This window comes from Rhineura floridana, chromosome 5, assembly GCF_030035675.1.
Source record: "Rhineura floridana isolate rRhiFlo1 chromosome 5, rRhiFlo1.hap2, whole genome shotgun sequence".
Lineage (NCBI taxonomy): Eukaryota > Metazoa > Chordata > Lepidosauria > Squamata > Rhineuridae > Rhineura > Rhineura floridana.
In genome coordinates this window covers 26,733,069-26,757,540 of record NC_084484.1, presented here as the reverse complement: position 1 = coordinate 26,757,540, position 24,472 = coordinate 26,733,069, and the positions used below count along the sequence as shown (strand labels likewise).

Sequence of the window (24,472 nt, the reverse complement as noted above, 5' to 3'; positions counted from 1 at the left end):
TCTGTAGTCGTGTACTGCGCCTGTTCGGGTCTCTACATTCTGCCCCCGCTGTGGCCATGTACTGCACCCATAGTGAATATAAGATGGCGGAACAGCCAGACATGTCTCAGACAGCCAAGCCACAACCATCTAAGGCAACTAAGACTATCAACCTCTAGCTCGCAGGGTAGTTAACACCCTTGGTCTCCAAGCTGCGCTCCCAACAGCTGCCGCTCCAGCTATTAAAGGGGCCAGGGTTCTCACATCCCCTGCACCTACTGAGCATTACATCCCGGTGCTGGATCCCATTGCTAAACTGGCCACCGAAGAATGGTCTCATCCATTCCAAACTCACCGCTTCAAAAACCTGGTTGACAAGCTTTACTCCCTGGCTCCTGAATTTGCCTCCAAGCTGGCCGTTCCCGGCATAGACGAGACGATCGCTAGCCTAGTTTCGCGATCTCTTTTGCCTAGGGAAGGAGAATCCCAACTAAAGGATGCTACTGAGCGAAGATTAGACTTAGCTCTCCGCAAAAATCATGAGGCCACTGCCTTCTCCATGCGAGCCTCCGCATCAGCTTCCGTCTTCTCCAGGGCAGCAATGATGTGGCTGGATGATATGCTAGAGGACCTTACCCCTGATCCTGTTTCTCTCAGATGATCATTGATTAAGTTGCGCAAGACAGCGGCGTTTGTGGTTGATGCCACTTTGGATGCCACTCAACTGGGGGCACGAGCCATGACGGCTCAAATAGTCGCTTGACGGACCCTCTGGCTTCGCCACTGGCAAGCTGACTCTACAGCCAGAGTGCATCTTTCTAGAGCTCCTTACGCTGGATCTTTGCTCTTCGGCGAGGAAGCTCTAAAGGCAGTGCTGGTTGATCCCAAAGACGCTCACAAACCGGTCTTAGCCACTGTCAAGAACATCGATCATAGACCTTTCAGGCGATTTCCCTCTTTCCGCACTAACCAGCCCTTTCGAGGAACGCGGCCAGGAGGACGAGGCCACGACTTCCGATCCTATGACTCCAATTCTTTCAGGGGAACCTGGAACCGATGTTTCCAGGGCAGAGGCCTACGGCTGGCTTGTCAACTTCGACAAAAGCCATCTTCAACCGACCCAATGCCTACTACATCTAGGGGCAATGTTGGACACCCTGCAGGCGATGGTGTTTCTGTCTCCAGATCGCATAACTGCCATCACAAACATCGCGAGGTCTTTGATGCAACAAACAACCGCAGACGTCATGCTTCTAGCCAGGGTGCTTGGAATGTTCATCTCTACCATCCACATTGTGCCATGGGCTCGAGCCCACTCTCGCCACCTTCAGTGGGCTTTGTTGCCTTTTCAACAGGACATTGCCAACTCCAATCATCGCACAGTTCCTCTGAGCCCCACACTGCGCCTTTCATTCCGCTGGTGGACGAGGGTCCAACATCTTTCCAGAGGCACTCCATTCAGAGAACCTCGCAGGACTGTTGTCACCACGGATGCCAGTCTCATCGGCTGGGGAGCACACTGCAACTCCCAGTACGTTCAGGGAGTTTGGTCCACAGCAGAGCAGACTCAGAACATCAATTGGCTGGAGCTCAAGGCGGTCCACCTAGCTCTACTTCATTTTCAGTCTCTGTTCCCTTTGGACCATGTCCTCATTCGAATGGACAACACGTGTGTAAAATCACATTTGAACAGACAGGGGGGCACCAGGTCCCATCCTCTGCAGGACCTAGCTTCCCTCATCTTTGTCTGGGCAGAACAACATCTACAATCCCTAAAAGCAGAGCATCTCAGAGGGATTTGGAATGTGACAGCAGACTGGCTCAGCAGACAACAGCTCATTCCGGGAGAATGGAAACTTCATCCGACCATATTCCAGCATCTCCAGCGTCGGTTCGGTGTCTTCTCGATCAACTTGTTTGCTTCCAGTCGCAATTACCAGCTTCCCAGGTACTTTGCCAGATACCTGGACACAGCAGCGGAAGCAGTGGATGCTCTGTCCATACCGTGGCCAGACGGTCTTTTGTATGCCTTCCCTCCCATACCGCTGTTAGCCAAAACACTGCGGAAGGCACGGAGCGAGAGGGCACAGTTGGTTCTGATAGCACCATATTGGCCACGCCGACCGCGGTTCTCGGATCTTCTTGCAATGTCGGTGACAGATACCTGGACACTTCCAGTCAGGCCAGATCTTCTATCCCAGGGTCCAGTATGGCATCAGGATCCCACTTGGCTCAATCTAACAGCGTAGCTTTTGAACGGGGACATTTGATGTCGGCTGGACTGTCTGATGCTGTTATTGATATTATCTTAGCCTCGAGACGGCCATCTACCACCCGTATTTATCAACATACTTGGGTGGCTTTCTCTAAGTGGTGCCAGGCTCAACACTGTGATCCATCCCAGGCCACTGTGCATCAGGTGCTGCAATATCTCCATAGCGGTTTTATGATGGGACTCAGACCCAACACTCTACGTCGACATGCGTCCACTCTGTCATCCATTCTTTCAGTCTCCTCCACTGGTGCCCCTATTTCCTCACATCCGTTCACTAAACGCTTCCTCAGAGGCACTGCTTTACGTTCACCGGCTGTAGTCCATCGTTTTCCTTCATGGAGTCTGTCCAAGGTCCTACAAGCTTTACAACGCCCTCCGTTTGAACCCATTAGGACTGTGCCTTTACGTCTACTGTCCTTCAAGGTCTTGTTCCTGGTCGCCATCACTTCTGCCAGACGAGTTTCGGAACTGGGCGCATTGTCTTCTGCTCGCCATCTCTGTTTTTCACAAGGACTCTGTTGTGTTGAAAACTGATCCTTCCTTCCATCCTAAGGTCAATTCAGTTTTCCATTGCAATCAGGACATTGTACTCCCTTCATTTTGCCCGACTTCTGTTCATCCTCTAGTCTAGAGAAGGCTTGGCATTCGTTGGATGTTTGGAGGGCTCTCAAGACCTACCTGTCTAGGACCCAAGAGATTCGATGAACGGAGTCTCTGTTTGTATCCTTTCATCCAAGGTCTATGGGGCATAAAGTAGCCAATTCTACCTTATCTTGCTGGCTAAGGGCATGTATTACCTTAGCATATGAGTCCCTTAAACTTCCAGTTCCAGCTAGTATAACGGCTCATTCAACTAGGTCAGCGGCCACTACGGCTGCTTTTGCTACCAACGCTCCTGTTGCTGATATCTGCAGGGCTGCTGTTTGGTCTACCCCTCACTCGTTTATCAGGCATTATAAAATAGATCGTTATGCCTCTGCTGATGCCTCTTTTGGCAGACGAGTGTTGCAACAGGTTCTTAATGATGATTAGGATGTGGGTGGTCCCTCCCTGTTATGGGCTGCTTTGGTACATCCCGCTTTGATGGCCTACCTCCTATGGAAAATGGACCATTGGTCTCACCTGAAGGGTGATTTTCATAGGAGGTAGGCCACCATGACCCTCCCAGTTGGAGGAAACCTGGATGCCTAGATAGTCTTGGGGATTGTTTTTTGATATCCCTGTTATGTTACACTATTTTATTACGTTTATTAGTGAAGTCAAGACTCCTATTACGGTCATGTTGGAATCATATTATTATGAATGTTGCTATTGTGTTATGTTCTTGCTGGTAGGCCCGTTGGCCTTTTTTCCCTGCATTTTTAGATATCTCTCTTTGGACTCGCTGCGAATGAACTGGAGAGTGGGAGGGGGCTGAAGCCCCTAGTCTTGACTTCAGAAACATTCTTGCCTTCGGACGATAGGTGGAGTCACTACCCGCTTTGATGGCCTACCTCCTATGAAAATCACCCTTCAGGTGAGACCAATGGTCCATTTTCTGGTGAAAGTTGCCAAAAGCCATCTGACTCCAGCAAGACATCTTCAGCACTTGAGGGCAATGGAGGAGAGGACCATGGCCCTTGCCCCAGACCAGGTGGCCAAGATCAAAGAAGCAGTGAAATCGATGTGCAGAGTGGGTGGATGTGATGATGTTAGCACAGATTCTAGGAATGATGGCTTCAGCAATCCATGTCACAGCATGAGCTCTTCAATTGCATCCCCTCCAGTGCTCTCTTCCTCCACAGCAGTATTCAGTTGCCTGCAGATGCCAAGTCTGGATGGAACTCTCCATACAGGTGTGGTCATCACTGTGTTGATGCATCAGGTTGAGCAATCTTGACAAAGGGGTGATTTTTGTGGATCCTCATGTGATGATTACATCAAATGCCATCAAATGGATGCAGATTGAAGGGGGCAGATGTCAGACCCCCACCTGCGGTCTGGTCTCGTAATGGATCTCTCCCACTGGCCCCAGCACAGGTCTCTCACAATCCCACTACTAGGCGCCACCTGACACTCTGTAATGCAATACTGCCCTGAGACTGTGCCTTAGTCTCCTCCATAGATTGCTAAGTAGTGTCTGGGTGCACTTATAGGCCATAAGCCCCCCCCCCGTATTCTGCCTTTAAAGATTACAGCCCTGGGTTGCTTTGGATACCTGCTGCTGTTACACTATCCCTTCACTGCCACCATTGATACTGTTCCCAGCTTTGGTATTTGTATTGCCCACCCTTCTGGTCTGTAATAGCCCAGCCAAGGATCAGGCATGTTGTTAAACCAAAACTATTGATTTATTAACACAAGGAATAAACAAGATTACTGTAAGTTTAGTCAACGTGCATGTGGTTACATATAATAGTTTTCTCTTTATATATCTTAGACCTAAAACCTCACTACCCTCCTAAACACAAATCCACCCCTCCAAAACCCAGAACCAACAACCCACCCCCTCTCCAACTGTCATTCTCTCATTTATACCTTCAAACACCCAGACGCTCAGCCAATCACAACTCTTCAACATTCCAACCCATGTACTCCCCCCTCTCACTCACTCTACTTACCACATTTACCCTACAAAACCAACGCTTACCATAATTACTGTACAACATTTACAGGAGCATCACAGCAGACAATTCAGGGAGTCTGGTCACCAAAAGAATTATGTTAGTCAGTTGTCAGGAGTTGAGAGCAGCAAGGCTAGCCATTCAGCACTCTGTATCGGTGGTTCCCCTTCATGTTTTTCTGAGAACAGACAACACAATGGAGAAAGCTCACATTAACAGGCTGAGGGAAATCTGAGCAATGTCTCTGCAGAAGGAGGTAGCCTTGCTCCTGTAATGGGCAGAAATGCATGGGTAGTCATTGGTAGCAGAACACATGATGGGAGAAGAAAACACTCAAGTAGATTGGCTCAGGAGTTGCAGTTGCTTCCACGGAAGTGGAAGTTGACTAAGGCTGTGTTTCATCAGATTGAGAACAAGTTGACCTGTTTGTGTCAAGCTCCAGTCATCAAGTCTGCAGGTTCTTTTCTCCCTTCTGCACATCTGAGGCAGAGGAGATGGATGCCCTGCATTCTCCTTGACCTCCATGTCTACTGTATGCATTTCTGCTCACTTCTGTTTTGTATGTTGAAGAATAAAAGGGGGAGAGAGAGTGCATCGGTTCTCTTAGTGGTCTCATTCTGGCCAAGGAGGCTATGGTTCTCAGTAATCATAAATCTGGCACTTTTGCTAGACTGGAGTGGAGGACATGCTGTTGGCAGGGATGATCCTCCCTCTTGGAGTGACAGGAAGGGTTCTTTCTGAGCTTCTGCCTCCTCTCCAGAGGACGGAGCCATTCATCTCACCAGACTGACCCTGTCTGTGGGTCTGACAGGACATGGGCTTGGCTTGCTCTGCAGCCATTTTCCGTCTATGTAGATATTGTTTTGTCTCTGTAATCTCTTCTGCTTGTTGTGCTGTATGAGTGTGAGATCTTTTCCCCTTCCTTGGTCTGCCTGTGTTCCCTTGGGCTTTGGATTAGATTCCATTATCTCCTGTTCCCTTGCTGTTCTGGGGTTGGGGGAGGTAGGAGGAGCAGGCTTGGTTGGGGGTGTGTCTTTTTTTGGATTTTATTACTGCCGTTAGAGCCCAAAAAGTAGGGGCAAAGGAGGACTGCACTGATTAGCAGACAGTCCTCACGTTCTTCCTTGCTGTCTGTGTTGCGGTGTAACTGCAATTTTGGCAGGAATGCCATTTTAGAATGCAGTTAACTTCTGGAAGCCTTTTTTTGGCAAGAGCACCATTTTGTTTCTGTCCCACTGCTGCCACCTTCATAATTTTTTTTGGCAGGAGTGCCATTTTGAAAGCCAGTTTCCTTTTACTGTCTGCTTTACTATGCCTACCCATTTGTCCAATCGCAGAGTGTCGGGATGTTTTGGTCTTAACTGCTGCATTGCAGCTTGCTCTGGTCTTGGAGGCTGACACCTGGCATGCAGTCGCCCAGAGGGCGGGGGGGGGAGAGAGGGAGGGGGAGTCCTTCTGTCCACCTTCTCTTCCATGTGGCAGTAGCTGACAATGCCCACTAATAGGCATGTTGGCCTATAGTTGCTGGGGGAGACGCTCGACAGGCTACTTCGTGTCAAGAGGCAAATAGGCAGGAGCTCCTCTCTTCCTGCTCTGCACAGGGTTACCCCTTTTCTGGGGTTTGCTAACCTTGTCATATTGAGAACCTTTTTTCTCAGTCTTTCTGAGTGGCTGACTGCTTCCATTCTCCCCTGGCCTTCTGTAGGAGTTCTTTGGGGTTGTTGACTTGGTATTTGCTCCACTGCTTGGACCTAATCATTGGTGTCTATGTGGGACAATGAGGAAGAGCTCGAAGTAGTAACCCCGCAGCAGTGGTTGCTACCTTCTGATGTTTTCTTGCCATTTTGGCAAAAGCACACAGGGTGTTGTAGCTTTCAGAGCAGGAGTCTGGCTGAGGCAGCCAAGAATTTTCCAGTCTCTGGGGCTTGCAAGCCCTTTCCTCCTCCTGCCACTAAAATGGCTATGGTGCCCTTTCACCAGTCATTTGAGGATATTTGGGATGTGGAATGGGTGCATCCCAATAAGTTTTAAGAATGTTCCCAAACCATCAGGGGCATTACACCCTTCCTGATCAGGTGTAGCGCCTTGGATTTCTTTCAGTGGACCAACCCATGGGTGCTTTGGCATTGAATGCCACCATCCCTGCAGGCCCCCCCCCAAAAGATCCTTGTGATAGTCGTGTTGAAGGGGGTCTTTGAAGTAGTTTTGAAACAGACATCGTGGCCTTCTGGGCTGCAGCAACCATCTCAATTTTTGCTAGGGTTGTTTTCATGTGGGCTGAGGAGGTGGGGGCCATGGAGGATGTTCCCAAGTTCCTCAAATATGCTTTGAAAAAAAATTGTCATGCTTCAGTTTTGTCAGCAGGTGCATCACTGGATGTGCACCAGTTTTCTGCTAGGTCGACAGCAGCCACCACCGTAGTCAAGAGTTACCGTAGTCATTTGGCTCAGACAGCAGGAGGTAGATCAAGCCTCATAGCAGGTATTGGTCAGCCTCTCATTTTCTGGCTCACAAGGAATCACTTGAAAAGCATTTGGTTGAGATGAGGAAAAAGCAAAAGGTGCTTCCTTCACTCAAGAAGGATGACTGGAACTGCTGCCAATATACTTTCTTTCATAATATGAAAAACTTTGCGAAGCCCAGAGGGTATACTCACTTCACTGTGTGAGTTCTGATAGCGGTAGGGGACAGTCTGCCTCTAAGTAGGCTTATAGTCCCTCCCCCTTCGCTTCCAAGTTCTTCAAAAGTGCAAAGAGGCCCACCTCCACTTGACATGGCCAGGGGCCTGGATCAGTTTCCAGTGTATGCTCAGCTTTTGCATTTCACGGATGGATGGCACACCATCATTTCAGATATGCGGGTGCTGGACACTGCCACAGCTGGCTATGGTGTGGAATTCTTCTGCACAAGAAGTTTCTTCCAACCCCAAGATCCTACAAACCTGACAAGCACTAGAATTATAGGAAAGCCATCAACCATTTTATAGCCATTTGTTTGATAGAACCAGTGCCTGCTTTGCAAGAAAGTTGTATGGCATTCAGTCATTTTCTTGGTGCTCAAGGAAAATTGTGACATCAGGGCCATCTTGGACGTCAAGTGGCTCAACAAAGCATGGCTAAAATGAGGTTCAAGATGGACACCCTTTGGTCAATTTTTGTAGCACTAAGGAAGGGGCTTGAGTGACCTTCATAACTTCCTGGAGGTGTTCTTGCACATTCCAGTTTGGGCAAGTCAGGGCAGATTTCTTTAGTTCTTATATGACAAAACCCACTTCCAGTATCAGATCTGATATTCAGTCTGTCCTCTGCTGTGAGAGTGTTTACCAAGGTGTTGGTGGCCTTGGTTGCCCACCTGTGCACCAGAGGAATCAATCTTCATCACTTTCTGGGTGAGATTCTGGTCTGGGCTTTTTCTTGGGAATGGTGTCTCCAGGATACGCAGGTGACCCTTTGGTGTCTACAGAATCTGGGTTCTGTGGTCAATGTGGAAAAGAGCTCCCACATATTCTCTGATTGGCTTGGCAGGACTTCCATCAGGGAGTTGGAGTGGCAGTTGTGCCCTCAGGTGTTTGCCCAGGTGGTATCTCAGCTTGGCTACCCACTGATTGACTTGTTCGCCACTGCAGAAAACATTCAGGTGGTAGCATTCATCTCCTGGTTCCCGTTCAGTGGCACATGGGAATGGACATTCATCTCCTGGTTCCCGTTCAGTGGCACATGGGAATGGAATGGTCCAAGGGGCTTCTTTACATGTTTCCTCCCTTCTTGTTGGTCCAATACAGATTGCAGAGAGTAAATAAATTCAAGGCAGAGGTGATTCTGATAATAACTTATTGGTCTCATCATCAGTGGGTTCCAGATCTGCCCCGTCTGTCTGTGTGGGAACCACCAGTGAGGGATGACATGTTTTGGCAGGACCCAGTGGTTCACTCTTGTCTAGATCTCTTCCATTTGACAGTTTGGAGGCTGAAAGGGGGTGGCTCATGCAGCAGGTTTTGGAGGGGGGTGTTTTTGAAACCCTGCCTTCCTTCTGTCAGGCATCCAAGAATAGGGTATATTCATCAACCTGGCATGTTTTTCTACCATGCCGCATCACATTGGGGATGGACTTCACCTCTTGGGATGTTAGAGATCTGCTTGGGTTTCTCCAGGCTGGAATGGAAAAGGGTTTGAGCTGCAGCATTATCAAACACCAGGAGGAGGTGTTCAGCAGCGTGATGGCTGGTGATAGTGGTCTGGTGCTTTCTTCGCACCCCCAGTACAAACAATTAAGGGGGAAAGTCTTCAGTTGCTTCATCTAGTCCATAGGTTTTCTAACTTGCCGCCCTGGGCTCCTGCCGGGAGGAAGGGCGGGATATAAATCAAATAAATAAATAACTGGAACCTCAATTGGGTCCGTACTGCTCTTATGAGTCCATCTTTTGAACCCATGGCAAACTTGCCCCTTTAAGCTGCTGACTCTGTAGACTGTGTTGTCTGGTGGCTATCACCTTGACTAGATGCATTTTGGAAATGGGCACTCTACCTTCTAATCCTCAACTGCGTTTTTCATTCCAAAAAGGTGGTGCTGTGGTCTGATCCCTCCTTCATTCCAAAAATAAACTCACTGTTCCCAGGAGGTGGTGCTGTCTCAATCCTCCCTGTTCACAGGGAAGAAAGAGACACGCCCTGGGTGTCCATCTTGTCCTGCAGTTCCGCACAGATAGACCGCAGAAAATCTGAACATTGGAATTTCTGTTTGTTTCTTTTTCAGGGCCATCAACTGGCAATCAACCACTGAGGTGGTTGAGAAAGGCTAATAGGATGGCCCATGACACCTTAGGTAAGCAGCTTCCAGCAGGGGTATTGGTTCACACTGTCAAGAACTGCTCCTAGTTCACACCAGGACTCAGTTCCCAAGCCCAGGGCATTTGATCCTAGCCAGGAACAACCTGTGCCTCCCTTGTCAGGGCTGAGTAAACCAACAAAACCCTGCAAGGTAGGTAGACTGCCACCACCCCAGAAACCTGGTCACCCACTCTGGGTCAAGGGACACCCAAAGTGCCAGAAATAGACCTGCCAAGAATTCCAGAAAACGAGAGCCAAAGATGCACTCCCTATCTTGGAGTCTTCAGGCAAAATACCGAAATATATTGTAGTCTGTGGCTAATTGGCCATGGTGCTGGATTCACAACCAATTTCCCCCTGAAATTTACACTGGTAAATAAGAGGTAGCTTTATTTGAATAAAATATAAGTGCAAAACATATAGCAGTAAAATAGTTCCTTAAACCAAACACCACCAAGGGCTAGGTAAAATACAGAGAGAGTTCAAATCACAAATAAAAATAACAAAGCTGTCTAGCCTAATCTATACTCTCACAATAGGGTAAACCGGCAGAGTAACATCATGGTTCCACATCTCCCCAGAGATGTGTAGCCTGGATAGCAGATGGAAGATGGAACGCCAACATCAGGTAGCACCGAAGAACATTGGGGAACAAAGACCTAAGGTCTTGGTCCTATTCCTATGGGAAAAGGCTGAGCAACAGCCAGGAATTAATTAACCAATCGGGGCTTTCTGATAATGAAATCTTCTAGAGCTTTCTTGCCTAACAGCCACGCACTCACCAACCTTCCCAGGCCTGTGGTCTTGAAGTACCAGTCTCGGGCTGATAAGCAGATATTCTTACTGCTTAATTAACTGAGTTCAACTGTGAGAACTGACTATCTCATGGCCTCTCAGAGGCCCTAATTCAGGCAAGATGTATTCCCCCACAATTTCTTGTCACAGAACCATTTTAGGAACCAGGCTTCTTGAAGGGAGAGACTACCTTGGCTGCATGCTGGGGTAGGTTTCCTATTGTAGACATTTGTAAGGCAGCTATGCACACCCTTTCAAAGCACTGCGGGTGTGTTTTCTTTTTCCGACACTGCAATCGGAAGGAGGGTGTTGCAAGGGGTTGTCTCCACTTAGGCACATTGCAGAGGAAGCCCACCCTTGGATGGGACTGCTTTGTTCCATCCCTGTCAACAGGGTGTCTTCCACTCCAGTCTTGGCAAAATCAGAGTCCAGAAATATTACTTACCATGAATTGCTGTTTGCAGACTGGAGTGGAGGATACTTGGCCTGCCTCACACTTCCTCTGCTTGGAGGGTGCTGTGCTAGTTAGTTATCACTGAGTCAGTGGATTGTGGACGGGCAGTCTCTGAGTTTCTGCTGAGGCCCAGTTATTTACAGTTTTGTGTTACTGGGTTCCCTGTGTGCTTGAGATGTTTTGTGTGTGTTTGGTGGGGGTTGAGGAGTTGTCTCACTCTGCGAGTTGGCCTGGTGAGAGAGATGGCTTCTCTCCCTGGAGAGGAAGCAGAAGATTGGAAAAGATCCTCCCTGTCACTCCCAGGAGTGTTCTCCACTCCAGTCTGCAAATAGCAATTCATGGTAGGTAAAATTTCCACTGTCTCAGCTGAGGCACCTACCAGTCCAGATCTTACGTCTCAAGGTAATGTCAGTCATCCAGATCTGGCTTTGCTCAACCCTACAGGCTGGACTCTCAACGCAATTTTGGTGTCCATACACCCTTGAACATTGCAGATTTACCAATCTGCATGGGCAGTTCTCAGCACTTGTGCACTCAGCCCAACATATCCAAGGCAGGCTGGAATCTCTGTGTTGTCATTTCTACAGTGTGGTCTAAATCGGGTTAAAGCTGTGGTGACTGGCCGGGGTTCTCCCCCACCCTTCACCATCCCAGGAGCCAATTCCCAACCCAAGGGCAATTGATCCTGGCAAAATATCCTTCTCTGCTAAGGCTGTGTGTGCTCACAACAACCCGGTAGGGTAGACACTGCCAGCACCCCTATACTGGTTATCCAGTCTGAACCCAGGGGAAAGCTCAGAGCCCAGAGACTTGCCAGAAATTCTAAAGGGCTAGAGCCAAGGTAACACTCCTCGCCCCAAGAGCCTCAGGTAAAACACCCCAATTTACACAGTAGCTGTGGTCAATGGTTAGGACTAGATTCAGAACTGACCTCATAAAATGAAGACATGCTGTTAATTAGAAATAAGTTTATTAAAGAATAAAGAGTAAAAGAATGAAAGAGGTGCACGTATAGCAGGAAAATGGTTCCTTAATATCCACACCCAAAGGGGCCAGGTAAAACAGAATACATAAGAGAGTTTGGTCACAAACACAAAATAACAAAGTCTAGCTAGTGTGTGCTATACTTACAGAATAAAAGACTTGCAGGTGGTTAGCCTTCTCCCCTCAGAGAGATAACAGTCAGGATAGCTGATGGTAAGCTGGATCCTAACCAGGTCACATCAAGAAGGCATGATGGAACCCGGAGAGGAGCAAAACTTAGATTTTTCTGTCCATACTTTCAGCAAAAAGCCTTAGCAACAGCCAGAAGCAATTAACCAATCAAGGGCATCACGATGAGGCGAGAGCTCATCACTCACTAGTCAAATGGCACGCTGTCAGGACCCCACATGTGGTCACCGCCTTGTCACGGTTCCACCTCAGGGTCCTGGTCTTTAAACAGTTCTCTCACAGGCTCTAGCAAAGATCTCTCAAGATCCCACTGCTAGGCAGCACCACCAGACACTCCTTGTAAAACAATATTGCCTTGAGACTGTGCCTTAGTCTCTTCCTGGCTTATTGCTACTTTGTGTCTGGGTGCACTTGCAGGCCACAACCCCCCTGTATCTTTGTGCCTATAAAGAATACAGCCCTGGGTTGCTCTGGATACCTGATGATGTTACACTATCTCTTCACCGCTGCCACCATTGATACTGTTTCCCAACCTTGGTATATGCCCTGCCCACCCTTCTGCTCTGTGTAAACCCAGCCAAGGATCAGGCATTAGGTAAACCAAGAAATATTTATTTATGTACACAGGGAATAACAAGATTACTTAAAGGTGTTGTCAGAAAGCATGTGGTTTCATAAGTTGCATTACTCTTTATGTTTCTAGCCGTCAATAACCTGCCTCACTACCCGCCTAATCCAATCCAACCCACAAAATCAACTCCAACCTCCCTCAGAACTCCCACCAACAGAACTCTCTCTCAACTGTCATCCTCTCATTTATACCTTCAGACACTCAAACGCTCAGCCAATCATAATACAACATTCTCCAGCATTCCAGCCCATGTACTCCCCCCTCTCACTCAGTCTACTTACCATATATACTCTAATAAACCCGCACTTACCATATTTACGGTATTATAAATACAGGGGCATCACACACGCCTCCTTAAAACTTCCCAGGGTTTATGGCCTTGAAGGAACCAGGCCCCTTACTGATAAGAAGGTGTTAAGCAGCTGAGCAGTAAAACTGCCAACTCGTGCCTGTTAGCAAAAACCAGATGTTAACCTTTAAAGATCCCATGCTATCAAAAGGGATATCAAAAAGAAACCCCACAATTCCCTCCTCTGCAGCCAACTTAGTTGAAGGCTGGCATGACAAAAGCTATATATACTATGAAGACAAGCTTTTGCCTTATCCTCCATGTTGTCTAAATTAACAAGCCTCTAGGGATCACCATTTCTGAAGTCCTTTCTACAGGGTGCAGCCTTAACTAGCCCCCCAGTCCAGCATTTTTTCCCATGTGGGATCTCCACAGAATATTGGACACTCTCCAAAGACGGTTGCAGACTGGAGTGGAAGACACTTGGGTCTTTGGAGGAATTTTCACTGAGGCTTCTGTCTTTAAGTGTTGTTTCTTGTCATCATACTTCTGCTAGACGAGTGTCAGAGTAGCAAGCGTTTTCTCTGGCCAAGAATCTCTGTATTGAGATAGAGTTGTGCTTCTCACAGACCCATTTGTCCAAATGTTAACTTTCAAACCTATTGACTAGAGTTAAACATTTTGACCTTTTGCCTGTCTTCCACCTGTCTGAATTAGTTTGGCACTCTCTGGACATACTTTGTTCTGTTTGCCTTGTTCTGGATATCTGGTTTGTAACGTGGGATCCATAGCTTGGTCATTAACCAGCTGAAGCTTCAGAGGAAGTGTGCAAGTAACGTCCTTTGAAGCAACAGTGTTCCTGCCTTCAAACACTAGGGGAAATCTTTACACTCAAGTAAAAATACATTTCATATAAGATCAGTCACCCCTTTTATACCAGACATCAGACATAGGTTGAGCTTTTTATTGAAATGAATACTGTAAAGAGAATCGAGGTGCATTTTCAGTTTTTCAAATACGTATTTGTCATGCTATAGGTTGCAGTTGAGGTTTTTGGCCTCGTTCAGCAGTTGCTGCCATCTGTAGCTGTTTTGAATCAAAAGTATGCTCCTCCTGCCTTCAACCCCAACCAGTCTACAGACAGCACTACAGGAAACCAACCTGAACAAGGGCTCTCTGCTTGTACTACCTCTAACCACTATGCTGTCATTGAATGTGAACACCCCTACAAGCCAGCATGTGTTACCCACTACAAGGTAGGGTCTTCATTTGAATCTGCATCAAACTTCTGACATTTTGTTTGGTGTTGGATTCTATTGCAAAGCAGTATTTTTGTTTCCTGCACCACAGATGTTGTGTAAATGGCAGAAGGTGGAACATAACACTATTTAAATAAAATAAATATCATGAGCTCCTCAACAGTAGTTACAATATTTATATTGTTTGCTTGAGGAATTGCAGTTTGAATACATATATCTATTGATCATTCTTCTGCAATATACTCGGTGCTACTATAGAAGTTTCTGGCATTTTATATCATTTCAGTGTTAAGATACTTTTACACACCTTTTTGTCAACTAAGCATCCAGCTTAGATAGATCCAGACATTTGGCAACCTCTATTAAGTTCACTGTTTCAGATAAAGGGTATAACTAAATTCAGTAACACCAAAAACCAAAATAATTGAATATATATAAAAACTTTGAAAACACACACATATATATATATATGTATTCAAATGTGTTTTTAAAGTTTTTCATTTTTTATTATACCATACAAAAACATATAAATGTATTGTGATTATGATGTTTGTTTCTCCTCTCAATTTTCAACATGTTAGGAAGAATAGAAGTGATAATAGAGGGCAAGGAAGCAAGTCACTTGAATCAATATATGTAGGAAAACATATATACATTAACATGTGAGATCTTGGTGCGGGTGGCGAGTGGAATTGTTGAATGCTAAATGCATTAGTAAATAGGAGAAAATGTTGTTCTCTTGACTAGGTGGTTTGCTTGTCTCCCACCCCATGGACTATTGTTTTTATGCATTTCTGTCATATTTTAGACTGCAAGTGTAATAAAGACTGCACAGAAAATTGGCAGAAGCTATGAAACAGTCCAATAAACCAAGTAAAAATGGGCTTGCTTCATATCTCTGAATTTCCTACGAAATAAAGCAAATAGAGTGTAATGAAAACGAAGAGTATGGAACAGCTTGGACTGTCATGGAACAACCATGCTATTCACATTTGGGTTTAAAGGATGTCCATCTTCATCCATTTGTGTACAGCAGCCTTCCCCAATGGTGTGTTGGACTACAACTCCCATCAGCTCTAGTCAGCATGGCCAAGGTCAACCATGACGGGATGTGATGGGATGTGGAAGGACTCCAGGTTGTGGAAGGCTCATGTACAGTGTTGAGTGTTAAAGGGAACATGAGTCCCTCTTTCAGAGTACTGGAGCTAAGGACCACAGACTTGATGGTACTAGTAGCAGTGCTTACAAAGTTTTATTTTCGATGCTGTAGTTTAGTACTGGTTAAATAAACTTCAGAGAGAGCCAGTGTGGTGTAGTGGTTAGAGTATTGGACTATGACCTGGGAGACCAGGGTTTGAATGCCCAGACAGCCATGAAGCTCACTGGGCAACCTTGGGCCAGTCACTGCCTCTCAGCCTCAGAGGAAGGCAATGGTAAACCCCTCTGAATACTACTTACCATGAAAACCCTATTCATAGGGTCACAATAAGTTGGAATCGATTTGAAGGCAGTCCATTTTCATTTTCAAATAAATTTCAACACAATAGTGAATTTAATTTAATTGTGAACAGCCATTAACAAAAAGAAAAGTCAGTTAAGCAGAAAAAGAAATGTATTTTAATTTCCAACTTTTGCTCAGGTGACATTTCCAGAATGTGTCAGATGGATGACAATAGAATTTGATGCTCAGTGTGGAACTGCTCAATCAGAGGATGTTCTTCGCTTGCTCATTCCTGCCCGACTCATCCAGATTTCAGGGTTTGGAACAAAGCAGACTTCTGTTCATGAAAATCTCAATTCGTGGATAGAACTGAAGAAATTTTCAGGCTCATCTGGATGGCCTACTATGGTCCTAGTGCTTCCAGGTAACTATTTAAAAAAAAAAAAAGTTTGGCCAAAATTCACTTAAACTGTTTTAAAAATAAATTTTCTAGCTTCAACTAGATGAAAAATTTGGCTGGGCTTTATAACTGTGAGGTTCTAATAAGTTAAATGGCATTGTGCCATGGTGGTGTTTTGTTTCAGAAAGCATTGGTTTGCTTAAATAACTTGAAATACAAATCTTGGAAAGCAGCAAGGCCTTAGTACAAAGATATGTCATTCCTACTGATGAGGATCAGCTGATGGCTAAATAGCTCAGTGAATATGAAATCATATTAACTTTTAGGAAAAAAATCTGGGTGTTGTTTTGATTATATTCATTCTACTTCTAGTTCAGAACCACATCCTTGAGGCATTAATACTTTGTCCAATAGTAGGTGGTTTTCCAGATCAGTAGAGGTTAATTACTAGACCATGCAACAAAGAGAAATGGAAAACAACATAATGAATAAGGTTGTGTAATAAGAAATACACAAATTAGATTTCAAATTACAGGCAGATTTTGTGTTTAATTGTTGGGTGAATTGTTGGATTGACTGTTGCCCATCTTAGTTACTTTGCTAAACCCTGTTATTTCATTTTAGGTAATGAGGCACTCCTCTCACTGGAAACTGCATCAGACTATGTGAAAGATGAAAAGGCAACTTTCTATGGTTTCAAGTGTTTTGCAATTGGTTATGAATTTAGCCCAGGACCTGATGAGGTAAGGATACATTTAAGTTTTGCAGCCTTTAAAATGATCATAATTCTCTGAGTGCAGATTAATTATATTGTAGTTTTTTAACCTAAACATATCTGTTAAATGTATGTGTGTGGGATTGTTTTGATTGTAGTGTTTTCTTCAAAGTATAGAAATGTGAGGCGAGTTTCATCAGCACAACCATTTGGGGACAACTATTAGTGGAAATATTTGGACTTCTTAGATCATGAAGCTTTACATTATTTTTGTATGCCACTGTAGAAAAACCACGCATTAATCCTGTAGCTCTGTAGAAGGGGTAGGGAATCTCTGGCCCCTGGGCCACTTTTAGACCCACCAGGGGACCAATTTGACCTATGAAGCCATTTTCCTCCAAAAATGCCCAAATGTGAGTCAGCTGGCATCAGTTCTGCCTTGGCTGTGTGTGCCTGTTCCTGGTAGGGAAGTGCGTAGTCCAAGCAAGCAATCCCCTTTTTTTGCAGGTATTGGCTGCGACAGGGACTTCTTCTGCGTGCAGCTGATGCTTGCAAAAGGCAGGCTTTTTTCTCACATCCCCATCAGCTGACAGATGGGTTTTCCTGCTTACCTGAAAAAGTTGGCCTGTGGGGAGCCAGAAAGGTTCGCAGCTTCTGTCCTGTAGCTTTCAATCTTTTCGGATCAGCTATCCACATTGAGCTGCATAATGTTTAACATGTCACCGTATTCCATCTTTCTGTGTTGGGTCTGATGGACAAATTGAAGACCAATGGTATAACTTCTTCAAGCAGAAGCAGAAAGTGGAAAAAGGTTCAGTGTTTAGATTTTTATTTTATTTAAGTACATGCCATATCCTTCAGTAATTCTACTCCGAGGGCAGGCAGCAGCAAGAAATCCAGTTCAGATAATATTTTACATTATTATTGTTTATTATTTATAGAATTTATATCCTGCCTTATTCCAACAAGACATGAGAATAGGCATCAGGCAAACCTTCCTGGTTTTTGAAATACAAGGCATCCCGCCACCTGCCTCACTTGGGAAGGTGGGAGCACCCGGAGGCAGTTTTCTTACAAAATGATGTCAAGCATAGAGGCAGGTTCATGTGGATGGAGGTGGTCTTTCAATTACTCATGCCCCAAGCCATTTAGGAATTTAAAGACAAGCACTAGCGTTTTGAATTGTGCTCAAAACTAGACTGACAGCCAGTATAGTTGTTACACTCCTGGCACGACATGTTTGCCCAGTCCCATTTAAGATCCTAGTACTTGTATTTGGGAATAACTGAAGCTTCCCAGTCTTCAAGTGCAGCTGCATGTATAATACATTGTAACGATCTGATAGGAAGGTTACCAGAGCATGAATAACCATCACCAAGCTATTTCTGTCTAGGAAGAGTCACAGCTGGCACAGCATATTTAGCTATTGAAAGGTATTGCAAACCATAGATGTACTTGGGCCTTCAGTTAAAAAGCTGGAGATCTCAGCACCCACCACCACCCAGGCTGGATTAAGCCCTCAGCAGATCCCTGTCCCATTTCCTCTTCTCCCCTCCCCCCCCCAAGTGAGCTGCCTTTTCCATGGAGTCAACACAGGAAAAACACACACAGAGTAATCTATTTAGGGCAAACAAGCAGTTCACTTTTCTTCCTTGCAGGACACTGAGAAAGGCATGTCTTTTTTAGTACCCAGCATAGAAGTCCAGCAAATTGCCTGTGGAGGAAGAGATTAGGATTCACAGGTCGCTTTGGAAGGCAGGGAGGCTGGAGAGACAAAAGGAAAATACATTGATGGTGGTGTGTGTATGCGAGAGAGAGTGTGAAAAGAGCGCAGTAGAGGAAATCCTGCATGCCCTCCCATTCTAGATGGCTCTTCACATACAAATGTGAGGAGGAGGATTAAAACAGTTGCCCAAATCTCCAACACTATCCTCAACTCCTCCAGGTAACCTGACTTGGCCATTTCATGTAAGCATAAGATATGAGTTGAAACCTTGCAGGATCCTGTAGTTTAAAACCTACTGGGCTGAGCAGTAGACTCCCAGCATCTACCTAGATAGCAAGGCTAACACTTTTTCTGTCATTCATTTCCCACTGAATCAGATTTAATGCTAGCCATCAAATAGGGTTTGGGGCTTTCAATCACTATCACACATAGGTTGTGCAAGCTGTACTTCACAGCCCCGCTTTAGCATGTTAACCATGGCTTCTTTGTAAGTTGCCAAAATAAATGGATGGTGGATTACAGAAAATGATCCTGTTGGCTGCAAAATGCTTGCCTCACCCCATGCAGGCTAATTATCAATGTGAAGGCTGTTACTAGTTTATAACTTTTATTTAAGTGGACACACCTCTTTACTCTGGCCTTTGACAGCTCAGATGTATATTTTTAGGACCCACCGTATCTTGCAATTTTAGGTTGTTTTTTAATTGTTTTTATGATATATTTTAAAATTGTACTAACCTGCCCTGGAGCGTTTGGTGAAGGGCTGGAAATAAATGATGGTGATGAGGGAACTTGCTGAGTGCCTGAAACCATGTGAAAAGTCTGTTCTGTCTTATTTTAAGGGTATAATTCAGCTTGAGAAAGAGCTGGCCAATCTAGGAGGAGCATGTGCAGCTGCATTGATGAAAAAAGATCTGGCATTACCCATTGGTATGTATTTGTCATAGGAATTTTTTGTTGTTGTTGGATTCAGCACAAAATTTCAACACATACTTGGGGGAAGGGGGATGTGTTAATAAAAACAACTGTCACAATTTGTGAGTTGTGTATACTAAACAGGATATTTTATGTCATTGCATAGCAGCTCCTGATGCCATATCACAGGTTGCTTTTGAGATTTTCCCAAGCTTCAATAATGATTTGTCATTTGGTGTGCAAGGCTGCTTGGCATGTGAAATAGCTTGTCAGGCAGTTCTCTGAATTGTGGCCAATAGGCCTAGTCTGCCAATCACTTCAGGATGGTCTAAAGTGATTTTAAAAAAAATGTAACTCAATATAAGTTCACAATTTTTTTTTTTAAGATATCATCTTACCCTGTTAATTTTTTTTAAGTGGTGCTTATCCTTTTTTGTGTCTTGACCTAACAGGACTTGGGGGAAAAAATTGCTTCTAATTTTCTAGTAGGTCCTACCTGTGTATTGTTTTCCTCCTTTTTGGATTCCTTAGTGTTAGTTTGCATCTGAATTTGCAATCTGTAAAGTAGATTTTCACTAGAAGTCAAGTCTTCGTTTCAAGAATTTTGAACTTTGCTTTCTGAGACTCTTTTCATTATGGTGGGGAGTAGAAGTTCTGTGATTTCTAGAGGCTGAGATTCAGGGAAGAGCCAGTTACCCAATTCATCACATAGAACTAATTTAGAGGAACATTCAGTATATAAAACTTTAAATTGTATTTTGATTTCATGGCATTATTTACTGTTTCTAAGCAGGCAATGAATTTGAAGAAGATCTTGAAATACTGGAAGAAGCTGCTCTTCAGGTAGAGAATTAACTGCTGCCTTTGCAAAACAAAATGTTGTGATACTTTGCTAATTGGCACACAACAAACATCAGGGAGGTTTAATTTGGTTTGCTTAAGGGAATGTTTCCCAAACCTTTTTTATTTTTTTGTTGCTGGACTACAGTTCCCATAATTCCTGACCATTGGCCATGCTGGCTGGGGCTGATGGGAGTTGTAGCCCAGCAACAAAAAAATAAAAAAGGTTTGGGAAACACTGGCTTAAGGGAATGTTTTGTAGATTTGACCAGCTCAAATGTGTAAGAGAATTTTTCAAAGTAACAGCTGCAACAGGGAAGAGGTCTGTAATGAGATCTGCTGAGTTGGCCTACACCTTGGTCGTGTTGGCCTGCTCAAAGCATCCTCTGGTTTCTAGGAGCCTTGTGTAAGCCACTTGTATATTTTTAAGATTTCTTCTACAGTCATGGCTGTTTAAAACCTGCTCTTTGGATTTTTCAGTTCATTTCCATATAATCTTGAGAATTCATTAGAGTCATATTCTGTGATTTTGCAGCCTTTCTTCCTTGGATGCACCTTGCTAGCTTACCATATTTTATGTTCATTGTGTTTGGACTATTTATACCCCATCTACTAACCAAAGTTCTCAAGATCGCTTCCAAATATTTAAAATACAATAAACTAGAAGAGAACTATTACATGTATAATCACTAAAAATGTATATACATTTCTCTTGGCCCTGAAATGGCTGCCAAAGCCAAAGCTTCCTCACGGGACTGATGCAGGAGGCACAGGGGAGCAAAGGTGTTAGAAGCCTGCTCCTACTTCTGCAGTGTTCCTGCTGCTGGTGCCTTGCAGCTGAATTTTCCAGCCTGGAAATGCCTACCGAAGCAGCCAGATACTAGTCCTTGCAGGCTGGGGCTTCCTTACTGGGTTGCTGCTGCTGTCTCTCACAGCCTCTGACTTTGGTGGCAGATGCTCGGGAGCAAAGGTGTTAGAACACTACCACCCCATTCCTCTTAGCTGTGATGCTACACCAGTGCCATGATGCAATCCTCCTTGATCTATCAGACCAAGTATATTTACTTTATTAAATCAGTACCCCACCCTTCTTCCCAGGATGCAGTGATCTTGGCTGCATCAGGGGCACTGGAGAGGGGAGGGTTTAACCTTTTCCCCATCTCAGGAATTATCATATATCAAAGATTGCTGTCACCAATATGGGAACAGTGATCTTTTGTTAGCTGCCCAGTAGATGGCTGATAGAGCTTGGTAGACTGCAGGAAGAGCAGGGCTTCATAAAGAGCAGGCTACATAAAGACCAGAGTTCCTACCTCTATTGAGTACAAAGACTCCACCCATCTGCATGCTTTGTAGCATTCCCCTTTTTGTCAGATGTCCATAATTCTCAAATGCACAACAGACCTTTCTGTGTACACTCTGAACTTAAAATTTGATTTCTGTGTGCCACTGTGCGCAAGGCATTCTCCCTTTACCCACACCAGCAGGCCTTTGCATTAGATTTATACCATTCTGTTAGTTTTTCACACAGCGTTAGTTTTCTCCTCACTAATTAAGGCTGCAATCCTATCCCCACTTAACTAGGAGTAAGCCTTATTAATGTAAGTGGAATTTACTGCTGAGTGGGTACGTATAGGATTGCACTGTAAATGCCATACTTTGTAGGCTATTCACGTAAGGGTGCTGTGCAGTATAGAGTTGTTAACGATACTGAGCTCTTGAAAGGATGGGCATTTTAACCGGTGGCACCAAAGGAGATGCTCCCAGTTCTTCTACTCTAGGGAGGACTTTTGTGAGGTGGGAGGGGTGGCACAATCCATCGGAACTTTTAGCTGTAGATTGCTGAGAATTAGGATTGGGTTTTTGGAGAGTACCTGCTTATTCATCTTTTAGTTTTATTAGTTTTAATTTTGAAATTATAGTATTTTGTAATGCAGTTATTGTGTTTCGTAAATATTTGTCACTCTCTAGGGACTTTTGATAGACTGACTTGCCTTGTACTTCCTGGTAAACCATGATTAATGCTTAACACAAAAGTCCCTGCTTCTCTCCTTTCTTGTTCCTGGCCATTTTGGGAATAGCAAACCAAAGCCTTGCCTTGCCTTGCCTTGTATATTCTGAACCATGACTCATGGTTTGTTTCCCCCAAAGAAATCATAAGGGGTAAGCCAAACCTTGGATACTACTTGTGGTTTGTTTGGAGAGAAACAAACCACAAGCCTGGGTTGGGATCACATGACTAGCAAAGGCTTGTGGTTTGTTGCTCCCTCCATGGCGCAGCCAGGAGCAGGGGAGGAGTGATCCATAACTATGGCTAAGCATGACATGCAGACACAGCCATTGGGTGCCAGTTTTACAAATAAATAAAATAATTGAATTGATTACGAAATATGTTATATTAAAAGGCAACCAATGTAAATGCTAAATAGTTAATATTTTTTCAATCCTGACCAGGTTTGTAAATCTCACTCTGGAATCCTGGGGAAAGGGTTAGCATTATCTCATTCACCAACTATCTTGGAGGCTCTTGAAGGAAATCTCCCACTGCAAGTACAAAGCAATGAACAATCATTTTTGGAGGATTTCATTTCATGTGTACCAGGATCAAGTGGCGGGCGGCTTGCAAGGTATTGTAATTACTAAGTTACATCCACGTCCACCTTTATGGTGCTTTCATTTTGCATAAAGAAATATGACCCATAAATACTATATCTCCCCAAAAAAGTTCTAATATCCCTTACTAGTTATTTTTAGAAGTACAGTAGGGCCCTGCTTTACGGCGCTTCGCTTTACAGCGATTTGCTAATACAGTGGTCTCAATTAGACGCAATTAGACTAAAGCCCCACTCATACGGCGCTTGTTCCGCTTTTACGGCAGTTTTTGGGCATCACATGCCATTCTATTCAACGAGTTCCGCTTTACAGCAGTTTTCGCTTTACAGCGGCGGTCCAGAACATATCCCGCCATATGAGTGGGGCCCTACTGTATGTGTCTTTCCTTCCATGTTCAGTTGTCTCTGGAGTTTTTAATAAGTACAGGAAAGAGCTGCTACTTTTATTAGAAATAAACAGTTATAAATGCTAAATAGAAATCTAAGTTTTAACAAGTGTTTTTTAATCAGATTGCTTTGTTGCAAAAGGTAAAAACAGTGTAGTATGATGCTGTTTTTGGTACCTTAATCTTGCCTCCTGTAATGTATAGATTATATGGTTGCAAACCATCTTGTTCTAGACACCACCCTGATATTACTGTGTCCCTGAGAACACAAGGACAAAGTTTTAACTGTGTATTAAATGAGTTAATCTTTCCTGTTTTAGATGGCTTCAACCAGATTCTTTTGCCGATCCCCAGAAAACATCATTGATTTTGAATAAAGATGACATACGATGTGGCTGGCCTACTATAATTACTGTGCAGACGAAGGACCAGTATGGTGACGTTGTTCATGTGCCTAATATGAAGGTAATAGTTTATAAACAAAAAGATGTGGCTTTATTATATTGGCTAATGTTTCTTAAGTAAAACAGTTTATAAGTCTCCCACACCTAGCTGTCTCTTTGAAATTTAAAAAGATATATGGCATTTTGTAAAATACTACTTAAGGCTGGCACCCATTGCTTGATCTTCATATAATTTGGAGTACCATATAGAATTTTAACTTACCCTGTACAAATGTGTGAACTAGCCTTGTTTTTCCTACATTTTGAGGATAAAACCAGTGTATTTCCATAATAATTTGGATACATTGAGGCCTCTACCTCTTGTTAGCTATTTTTGTTGTCATTAATATCTTCTAACTTTTCTTATTGAAATCTGATAGGTGGAAGTGAAGGCAATTCCTGTTTCCCAGAAAAAAACTTCTTTGCAGCAAGAACAAGCAAAAAAACTTCAGCGTATACCAGGCAGTCCCGCAGGTGCTGCTGCTTCTTCCACTGACATGACCTTTGGAGGCCTTCCTTCTCCAAAACTGGATGCCTCATATGAACCAATGATAGTGAAGGAAGCTCGTTACATTGCTATTACAATGATGAAGGTAAATTGATATTTAAGTCATACATTTTGTAGCATCTGTCTCTTAATTGATGAGGAAAGGGGACTGAAAGGCTAACTTGAAATCTTGTGGGGTCAATATGCTTCTCTTTTTTTTATA

The 24,472-nt window shown here is 44.3% G+C and overlaps 1 protein-coding gene across 22 annotated transcripts in view; it reads left to right on the top strand.

Annotated features, from left to right (window-relative positions):
* Positions 1 to 24,472, top strand: part of MYCBP2 (MYC binding protein 2) — a 232,347-nt gene that overhangs the window by 104,139 nt on the left and 103,736 nt on the right. For 12 of the 22 annotated variants that reach the window (XM_061630039.1, XM_061630046.1, XM_061630050.1 and 9 more), the window contains 8 exons: positions 14,063 to 14,281; positions 15,924 to 16,149; positions 16,750 to 16,868; positions 19,409 to 19,496; positions 20,272 to 20,324; positions 22,776 to 22,948; positions 23,640 to 23,784; positions 24,143 to 24,355. In XM_061630039.1, the coding sequence (XP_061486023.1) occupies positions 14,063 to 14,281; positions 15,924 to 16,149; positions 16,750 to 16,868; positions 19,409 to 19,496; positions 20,272 to 20,324; positions 22,776 to 22,948; positions 23,640 to 23,784; positions 24,143 to 24,355 (1,236 nt within the window). The remainder of the gene's footprint in view (positions 1 to 14,062; positions 14,282 to 15,923; positions 16,150 to 16,749; positions 16,869 to 19,408; positions 19,497 to 20,271; positions 20,325 to 22,775; positions 22,949 to 23,639; positions 23,785 to 24,142; positions 24,356 to 24,472) is intronic. The other 10 variants (XM_061630037.1, XM_061630057.1, XM_061630056.1 and 7 more) reach the window with 1 other exon arrangement.